Source organism: Oryx dammah, unplaced genomic scaffold, assembly GCF_014754425.2.
Source record: "Oryx dammah isolate SB20612 unplaced genomic scaffold, SCBI_Odam_1.1 HiC_scaffold_13, whole genome shotgun sequence".
Classification (NCBI taxonomy): domain Eukaryota; kingdom Metazoa; phylum Chordata; class Mammalia; order Artiodactyla; family Bovidae; genus Oryx; species Oryx dammah.
Genome location: NW_024070197.1, coordinates 15,926,204 through 15,935,666, shown reverse-complemented (window position 1 = coordinate 15,935,666; position 9,463 = coordinate 15,926,204). Strand labels below are relative to the sequence as shown.

The 9,463-nt window shown below is 42.5% G+C and overlaps 1 protein-coding gene across 1 annotated transcript; it reads left to right on the top strand.

Annotated features, from left to right (window-relative positions):
* Window positions 1-8: 8 nt before the first annotated feature.
* LEUTX (leucine twenty homeobox) lies at window positions 9-9,073 on the top strand. The gene is made up of 3 exons (XM_040254091.1): window positions 9-63; window positions 7,700-7,851; window positions 8,597-9,073. The coding sequence occupies exons 1-3, from the start codon at window positions 9-11 to the stop codon at window positions 9,071-9,073; spliced, it is 684 nt and encodes a 227-aa protein (XP_040110025.1).
* The last annotated feature ends 390 nt before the right edge of the window (window positions 9,074-9,463 follow it).

The following is a 9,463-nucleotide window of genomic DNA, read 5'->3' as shown; positions in this document are numbered from 1 at the left end:
AGAAGGACATGCACCAGCAGCAGTGTGCTTGTAGAATGAGCTCCTCAGAAGGGCTGCTGGCAGGTGAGTCCCAGTCTCTGCTGCCCTTCCAGGAGGCTCTCCTGGATCTACAGGTGCGTCTGACTCAGATTCCTTTCAAACGACTGCTCCTGCCCTGGGTCTCAGAGCATCAGGGATTCTGTGTGCATCCTTTCAGTCGAGTCTGTTTCCTACACCCACTGACTCGCCCAAAGTAAGTCCCACTGGCCTTCTTCTGGGGGTTGGTCTTCCTGATGTAGAACCTCTAGGTTGGGGAGTTCAGAATCCTCACTCCTCAGGGTGAATCTCTGCAGTTGTAATCATCCTCTTGCTCGTGGGTTGCCTACGTAAAGTAGGTGTTGACTGCCTCTCTGCTTATCTTGTCGTGGTTTCTTTTTTATACCTTTGTATCTTTAGTTGTAGAAGATCTTTTCAGCTAGTTTTGGGGTCATTCTCATGGACAGTTGCTTTGTAAATAGTTGTAGCTTTTGTGTGTTCATGAGAGGAGGTGAGCTCAGGGTCTTCCTACTCTGCCATCTTGGCCATTCAGCCAAGTATTTTTTTTTAATATACCACAACTGACTCAAGAAAAAATATATAATAATATAAACAGAACTATAGAGATTGACTCAGTAACTTCCCTACTAGAACTCCCCTGGATGAGGTGGCTTCACTGTTAAATAATGAAGTACATTGTATGCAATACATTTGGAGAAGGAAATGGCACCCACCCCAGTATTCTTGCCTGGAGAATCCCATGGATGGAGGAGCTTGGTGGGCTACAGTCCACAGATCGCAAAGAGTCGGACACGAATGAGTGACTTCACTTTCACTTTGTATGAAGCCAGCATCACTCTGATACCAAAGGCAGACAAAGATATCACAAGAAAGGAACGTTACAGATCAATATCCATATGTATTTTTACACATGCCTGGGAAAGAGGAAATGTAATTGGTGAGTATCCAGCTATCCTCGCCCACAGTGACTCATCTGTGATTTTTACAGGTTTGCAAATGACCCCTTCTAAACTAAATTCTCTCCAAATTATGGAAAATACACAATTTCAGAAAATGTTAGAATTAAATTATATCCATTGTAGAAGGTAACTGAATATTGCTAATATTTCTGTGCTCTACAATGACCTAAATTAAAATGGTTCTTTAAAAGAAAAAACTGCCATCAAATTTGGATGCTGAAAATATTTATAACAGATACAGAGTTGACCTGAGGCATTACAGTTCATCTAGAAAAACTGGCCTGGAGAATCCCAGGGATGGGGGAGCCTGGTGGGCTGCCATCTATGGGGTTGCACAGAGTCAGACACGACTGAAGTGACTTAGCAGAAAGTCATCAGCAGGTTTCAATACATACGAAAAGACTACCCTGGGATTGCTAGAACAATGGTCCTCTAAGTGTGGTTTCCAGATCAATAAATTAGCTCATCTGGGAATTTATTAAAATGTGTATTTATGGGTCCCAATCTGTATCTACATATATAGTGATATATTGAATTCTGGGGGTGGGACCCAGCTTTACATGTTTTTATAAACCTTCAAGGTGACTCTCATGTATCCTAAAGTTTGAGAACTACTGGCTGACAAAGATCTCTCTTCTGGTAAAAAAAAAAAAAAAGTCAAAACCTTGCAAACTCAAAAGAATGAGAAGACAAGACACACAAATTGGGAGAAAATAATTGTAGAACACATATCTGATAAGACTCGTGTCAAAACAAAGAATTCTCAAATACACAACAAGAAGAAGAACAAATCAATTTAAAAATGGGCCAAAGAGCTGAAGGAGCTTCTCTGGTGGCTCAGTGGTAAAGAATCTGCCTACAATGCAGGAGACCCGGGTTCGATCCCTGGGTCAGGAAGATCCCCTGGAGAAGGAAATGGCAACCCGCTCTAGTCTTCTTGCTGGGAGAATCCCAAGAACAGTGAAGCCTGGCAGGCTACAATCCATGGGGTCTGAAAAGAGTCGGACACAACTTAGTGACTGAGCAACAGCAAAGATCTGAACAGATACCTTAACAAAGAAGATACACAGACGGCAAACACGTATATATGCTGCTTAGCATCAGATATCATTAGAGAACTGTAAATTACAACAGGATAACACCACAAACCCTTTAGTATGTCTAAAGCTAAACACAGACAACACCAAACGGTGATGCGGGTATGGAGGGGCAGGGACTCTCCTTCTGTGCTGGTGAGAGTGCAAGATGGTACAGCTACTCTGGAAGACAGTTTGATGGTTTCTTACTGCGTATTTTTATTGTGTTTACTGCCAGCTGTGCTCCTATATATGTTTACCCAAAGGGGTTGAAAACTTATGTCCATTGAAAAACTTGCACGTAAATATTTATAGCAGCATTATTCATAATTGCCAGAAATTGAAAGAAATCAAGGTGTTTCTGTGTAGGTAAATGGGTAAATAAACTCTGGTACATTCAGACAATGGGATATTATTCAGCACTAAAAACTGTGAGCTATGAAGATATGGAAGAATCTTAAAGGCATATTACTAAGTGAAAGAACCCAATCTGAAAAGGCTACATACTGTATGATTCTGACATAAGACATTCAGTAAAGGATACAGCTGTGAGGATGGTAAGATGATCAGAGGTTCCCAGGGTGCAGGAGATGAGTAGGTGAGGCACAGAAGATTTTTAGGTCAGTGAAAACCTCCTGCATAATATTTTAAGGATGAATGTATGTTAGTACACATGTCTCTAGACCCACAGGATGTATAACCCCAAGAGTGAACCCTCAGGTAAACTGTGGATTTTGGAAGATTCTGATGTATCAGTGTAACTTCATCTGTTATAAAAAATGTACCACTCTGATGGGGCGTGTGGATAATGGTGGGGGGTGCCATGTATGTGTGGCAGCAGAAGGTATATGGGAAGTATGTTTATCTTACTCTCAGTTTTCCCTGGAACCTAGAACTGTTCTTTAAAAAAGTCTTTTAAAAAAGACATTAGGGGGAGAGCTAGTGAGATAAAAAAATAATCTGGTAACTTCCCTGGTGGTCCAGAGGTTTAGAATCTGCTGCCAGTGCAGGGCACATGGTTCAGTCCCTGACAGAAGAATTAAGATCCCACATTCTTCAGGGCATCTAAGTCTGCACACCACAGCTAGAGAGCTTGCATGCTGCAGTGAAGACCCGGTGCAGCAAAAAAGAAGAAAAAAGTCTGAAATTTAGTTAATATACCAATGTAAATTTCTTGGTTTTGGCAAATGTACCTGGGTATGTACGACATTAACATTAAAGGGAGCTGGATGAATTGTTTGTGGAAACTCTCTAATTATCTTTGCAACTTTTCTGTAAATCTAAAATTATTCCATTATAGAAAGTTTATTCACACAAACAAAAAACCCACTACAAACCCTAAGTGGATAGCTAGAATTTAGCAGGCTCCAGTGGCCAGTTCAGCACAGTGCATAACAAACTCAGCAAGGTACATATGGTTTCTGAGAAACCGTAATCTCCCAATCTGGGTCCTGGGAAAAAGTCCTCAGAAAATACAGAAATGTTTACATATGTTCACCAAAATACATGAGTAATACCTCTTGCAGAGAAAAACACTGAGGAAGGATAAATGAAGGTGAGAGGAAAAAAACTGAACAAAGGGTCAGGGAAAGGGAAGCTAAGAGGCAAGAGAGCAGCATGATTTTTTTTAATTTAATTTGAGGATTTCCCTGGTGGTCCAGTGGAATCCCTGGCTTCCCTGGTGGCTCAGCTGGTAAAGAATCTGCCTGCAATATGGGAGACCAGAGTTCGATTGCTGGGTTGGGAAGATCCCCTGGAGAAGGGAATGGTTACCCACTCCAGTATTCTGGCCTGGAGAATTCATGGACTGTATAGTCCATGGGGTTGCAAAGAGTCAGACACGACTGAGCGACTTTCACTGGTGGTCCATTGGTTAAGAATCCACCTTGCAATGCAGGGGACTCAGGTTTGATCCTGATCAGGGAACTAAGATCCCACATACTGTGGGGCAACTAAGCCCATGTGTCTCAACAAAAGAACCCATAAGATGCAACAAAGAGCCTGAAACAGCCAAAAACAAAAAAATCTTTAAAAATTCAATTTGTTAAGTTCGCTTGTTTAGAATTGTTCATGGACTTTCAGCTGTCCCGAATTTGAAAACTCCTTAACCTAAGTTACAAAGACCTCTGTGATTCAAGCTCTGCCACGTTCTTCCCCCAAGTCAGCTGCTGTCTTGTGCGGGAAGGCTGGGAAGACCTGATGTTGGGGGCTTTGACAGTCCATCTCCTCCACAAGCTGTCCCTTAGACATTCATTCTTGCCCCCCAGTTCACAACAAGAGCTGCCCACCCACAAAACCCCTTCTTCACCTTTTGATTTCAGGTATCTTACCAACTTATTCTTTCTCCCAGCACCCTGTTTATTTATTTTATTCTGAGTGACAGTGTTGAACATTTTATCCATGTCCTCCTTGACTTTGATTTCTTTTCCTCCACTATTTGAGGTCAGAAATGAAATCTGGACTCGCACCGTTATCCCCAGGACCCTGGACAGCGCCAGGCACAGACTAGGTTCTCATTAAGCCTGTTGAGTGGATGATGGGAGGGTGTGGCATTAGGGAGGGGTAGGGTGGGGGCATGATTTTGTTAAAATTTTGCTTAAATATTAGGCCTCTAAACCCAGCAGATATATAAGACTACAGTTCAGAGTCAGGCAACACCTGGTTGAATCACTGTGCTTCTCAAGGATTTCTCATGGCAGGTAAGCTGGGTGAAGGCAATGCGTGCTAAAGATGCTAGAGGTTGAGTAGTTGGGTTGTGATAAACTGAGGTGAGAGGGGTGAGAATTTGCGGTAGTCTCTGGACTTTGCCAACACTGGCTCATCAGTTTGGGGAACCATTGGGTTATACCAACAGGGAGCATTTGATAAACAGTGCTTACTGCACGACAGGTCAATACGACAGATGATTTTCTTTTTGTTGTTTTTGGCTGTGCTGGGTCCTTGTTGCTGCTCGAGGGTGTTCTCTAGTTGTGGAGAGTGGAGGCTGCTCTTTGTTGTGGTGTCGGGGCTTCTCGTTGCTTCTTTTGTTGAAGAGCACAGGATCTAGGGGCTTTGAGGGATGTGGAATGTGGTGTTCCAAAAACAAAATTCAACTGAGTAAATTTTAAAGATTTTATTGGCTTTATTCAGTGATTCATGAATCAGGCAGGACCCAGTCTAGCATATCAAAAGGAGCTCAGAGGAGCTGTGTAAAGTGAATGATTTGTATTGTACAGGCAGAAAGGAATAGGAACTAGGTTATACAAGGCGGAAAATCAGATTATTACAGGAACTAGGTTATACAAGGTGGGGAATCAGATTATTGCAGGGTTACTTCCCTTTACAGGATAGCAGGGGTCTATCAGGCAGTTACCTAACTAGTACTGATTGAGCAATTCCTGATTGATGGGCTTAAGATTCCATTTCTGGGAGAGCTGAAACTGTAAATTAAATCTGTTGGCAGTGTGGAGCATAAGTGACTCCATTTTGGGCCTTTTGTTTTTACCAGTGGGTATGTGAAATTTGATCCAGTTCCATTTCTTTATTAACCAATGAAATTGAGACTCTTCACTCTATTTTAAAGTCTGTTTTGCTTTTCTCTTTTGCTAATTTCCTACTTCTTTCCTTTGGCGTTTTTCTAGTGTTTTTCCCCCCTTTGAGGCTTAGTAGGACATTTGTGTTGTATTCTGGACACCAATAATTAATTTCTTATATTGGTTGCAGATGTACATGTACGTGTACTCAGTCATGTCTTGACTCTGCGATTCCATGGACTGTAGCCTGTCAGCTTCCTCTGTCCACAGAATTTCCCAGGCAGGAATACTGGAGTGGGTTGCCATTTCCTCCTCCAGGAATCAGCTCTGCTTGCTTTCTAGGCCCGTTGTGTAGGACTCACCCTGGAAGCTCCCCTTGTCACCCTCTTGTATGTATTCTCCTTTCTTCCACAAATTCCCCCTTGTTTGTTACCACCACCCCCCAACCCCTGCACTGGGTGGCATGGGAGATCTCAGGTTTTGACCAGGGACTGAACCCATACCTCCGTGCATGGGAAGCTCAGATTCTTAACCACTGGACCAGGAGGGAAGGCCCCTCCCTCTTGTTCTTCATTTTGTTGAGTTGAACTATATCCTGGGGTAGCACACAAAATAAGTTGGTTGAACCTATGAGTATCTGAATGTATCTTTATTCTGTTCTCACGTGGAAGGATAAATTTGACTGCATAGAGAATTTTATCCTGAAAGTCATTTCCTTAAGGATGTAATATTAAAGTCCCCAACTATTACTGGGTTGCTGTATATTTCTCCCCTTATTTCTTTACTATTTACTTTCTATATTTATGTCCTCCTATGCTGGGGGCAGAAATGTCTACAAACGTATCTTCTTGTTGGATTGACCCCTTTATCCTTCTGTAATGCCCTTTTCTGTCTTTTGCTACAGTCTTTTGTTTTAGAGTATATTTCTTCTGATACAAGTATTGCTACCCCAGCATTCTTTTCCTTCCCATTGGCACTGTTGTTGCTCACTCAGTCGTGTCCGAATCTTTGCAACCCCATCGACTGCAGCGCACCAGGCTTCCCTGTCCTTCACCATCTCCCAGAGCCTGCTCAAACTCATGTCCACTGAGTTGGTGACGTCACCCAACCATCTCGTCTTCTGTCATCCCCTTCTCCTCCTGCCTTCAGTCTTTTTCTCCATCAGGTCTCTTCCAGTGAGTCAGCTCTTCTCATTAGGTGGCCAGAGTGCTGGAGCTTCAGCATCAGTCCTTCCAGTGGATATTCAGGGTTGATTTTCTTTAGCATTGACCCCTTGGCATGGTATATCTTTATTGATCCTTGCATTTTCATCCTCTATCTGCAGTTTTGAAGTGTATCTTTTATAGATAGCATATAAGAGGCATATATTAATAGAAGCTTTAAAAAGTCCATTTAGCCACCTAGGTTTTTTGATTGGAGAGTTTATTCCATTTACATATAAAGTAATTATTGATAGATGTGTAACTGCCATTGAAAAAATTGTTTTCTGGCTTTTTTTGTAGTTCCTCCTCCTCTTTCTCTCTTACCTCGTGGTTTGATTGTTTTCTTTAGTGTTCTGTTTATATCTTTTCTCATTTTCGTTAGGTATCTAATATAAGTGTTTTCTTTGTTGTTACCATGAAGTTCACATATATAATATCCTATATATTTTTAACCCTCCCCCACATTTTATATTTGTATGACACATTTTACATCTTTTTATTTCATGTATCTCTCGACAGATTATTAATCTTGAATTGATTTTACTATTGTGTCTTTTACTCTTCCTGCTTGCTTTGTATGTGACTTATCCACTTCTTTCATTATTGAATATATATATATATATATTTAAAAATATTTATTTGGCTGCATTGGGTCTTACTTGCAGCATGCAGGATCTTTTATTGCTATGCAAAGACTCTCTAGTAGTGGTGTACCAGCTCCAGAGCATGTGGGCTGAGGAGTTACATGGACTCATGGATTCAGTTGCTTTGCAGCATGTGGGGTCTTAGCTCCCCGACCAGGGCTCACACCCATGTCCTCTGCATTGCAAGGCAGATTCTTAACCACTGGACCAATGGGCAACTCCCTTGGAAGTATTTTTTAGAAAAGATTTTCATCTATTCTCTTTTAACAGAAAAACGAAATTCAGCTCACCGATTCCGCACACGCTTTAACAGAGAACAGCTAGGAGCACTAAGAGATGTATTTGAAAGGACCAGGTACCCACACTGGTTTCTCATAGGAACACTTGCTTCAACTACTCATCTTGATGAGTCAGTTATAAAGGTAGGTACCTGAGGTCTGTCTCTATATAGCTAGATAGCACACCTAACCCAGAGTTTCACACATACTTAGTCATCATGTAATTCTCATTGCTTGAAAAATTGCTGTGTGCCAGGACAAATGTTAAGCATTTTATATATTTGTTCCAAATTTTTTTTTTTTGAAGAACAAGAGTCACAGAGAGGAATCATGTTCCAAGAATTATAAACAGTAGAGCCAGAATTTGAACCTAGGCCTTTCTGACTCCAGACCCACAGTGCTAGATGAGATCCTTTGGTGATGGATTTGGGTCTGTTCCTGTTTATTTCTAGATTCACCTTAATCACAACATTCAGTTATCTATATACCTTGTGACTAAGTTCCCTTAGAGTACTCAGGGCATAAGAACCGCTGGATAAATCCTGAAGGCATCTAAGCTACATTCCCACTCCTTATTCTCAGGCTTCAGAATCCTCTCTGAGAATGCAGAGTATCCACCAAGACAAAACCCACTTTCTAAATACACTTCCTGTTCTTGGCTGAAAGCAGTCTGTCCTGTCGTGGCCATTGCCAGCACAATCCTATGCCCCCCTTTGTCTCCTGGATTCCAGGGCCAGGAGAGGATAGAATTTTCCTCACTCAAATTCAATGTGAAGACGTGTGAGAGTAACTTGCATATATCAGAAACAACCAAAGTTCTGGAGTATATGAGGATTCTCCTTTGGATGCTTCCCCCTCTTATTAACCTGCTCATCTCTTCCCTCTCCAGACTTGGTTTAAAAACCAACGTGTCAAAAGGAGGAGGGAGGAGAATCAGACTCGGCAAAATCTGTCACCAGGAGACCCATGCCAGGTTGTCTCAGAGGAGGAGGAAGAGATGCCCTTACCGGGCACTTCCGGAAGCACTCATCCCACGAGTCTCAGCCTTGCAGACGATTCTCATCACGAGCTACCTGAGCTTTCTTGTGCTCAGCAGAGTGAAGGGGCTGCTGCCACTCCCCCTTCATCCTGCGATTTCCTGACTGTTCATCTCCACCAGATAAGTCTCGGAGACTCTGATCCTCCTTGGGCCTCCAGTCCTTATGACATAGATAAACTTATACAGTTATACGACTTACCTGGGGATGATGACCCCAGCAGTCTGGATCAGTACCTCTTCCCAGAGTGCTCCAGCTGGGGGACTGTGGCCGGCACTGATCACCATCGTGATGGAGAACACAGCTGCAATCCTGAGAAAGTTCCATGACCCACATATTTTTTTAATGGTTTTATTTACTTGTGTTTGGCTGTGCTGGGTCTCTGCTGCCGTGTGGGCTCTTCTCTGGTCGCAGGGGATGGGCGCCGCTCTCTAGCTGTGGTCTCGGGCTTCTTACTGGTGTGCAGGTTCAGTACTTGAGGCCCCCTTCTGTCCTCTAAGCGCCTCCTCAACCAAATTTCAGTATAAAGGGCAGTCATCAGGTGTCTTTGGAGAAATAGCAGAAACTAGCTAGTTCTCTTAGTTTGTCCCAGTTGAGCTATCTCCATTAATACCATGTAAAAATACCTATTTTTCATGGGCCTCTTTGTCTTAAAAAAAAACAAACAATTAGGGACCTCCCTAGCGATCCAAGGGTTAGGACTCACTTCCAATGCAGGG

What these genes read in the sequence shown, in the direction of transcription:
- LEUTX (XM_040254091.1), top strand. Translation starts at nt 9, where the DNA reads ATGCACCAGCAGCAGTGTGCTTGTAGAATGAGCTCCTCAGAAGGGCTG. An exon ending in CTCAGAAGGGCTGCTGGCAG is followed by an intron (nt 64 to 7,699) that starts GTGAGTCCCAGT and finishes CTCTTTTAACAG; the next exon opens with AAAAACGAAATTCAGCTCAC. An exon ending in TTGATGAGTCAGTTATAAAG is followed by an intron (nt 7,852 to 8,596) that starts GTAGGTACCTGA and finishes TTCCCTCTCCAG; the next exon opens with ACTTGGTTTAAAAACCAACG.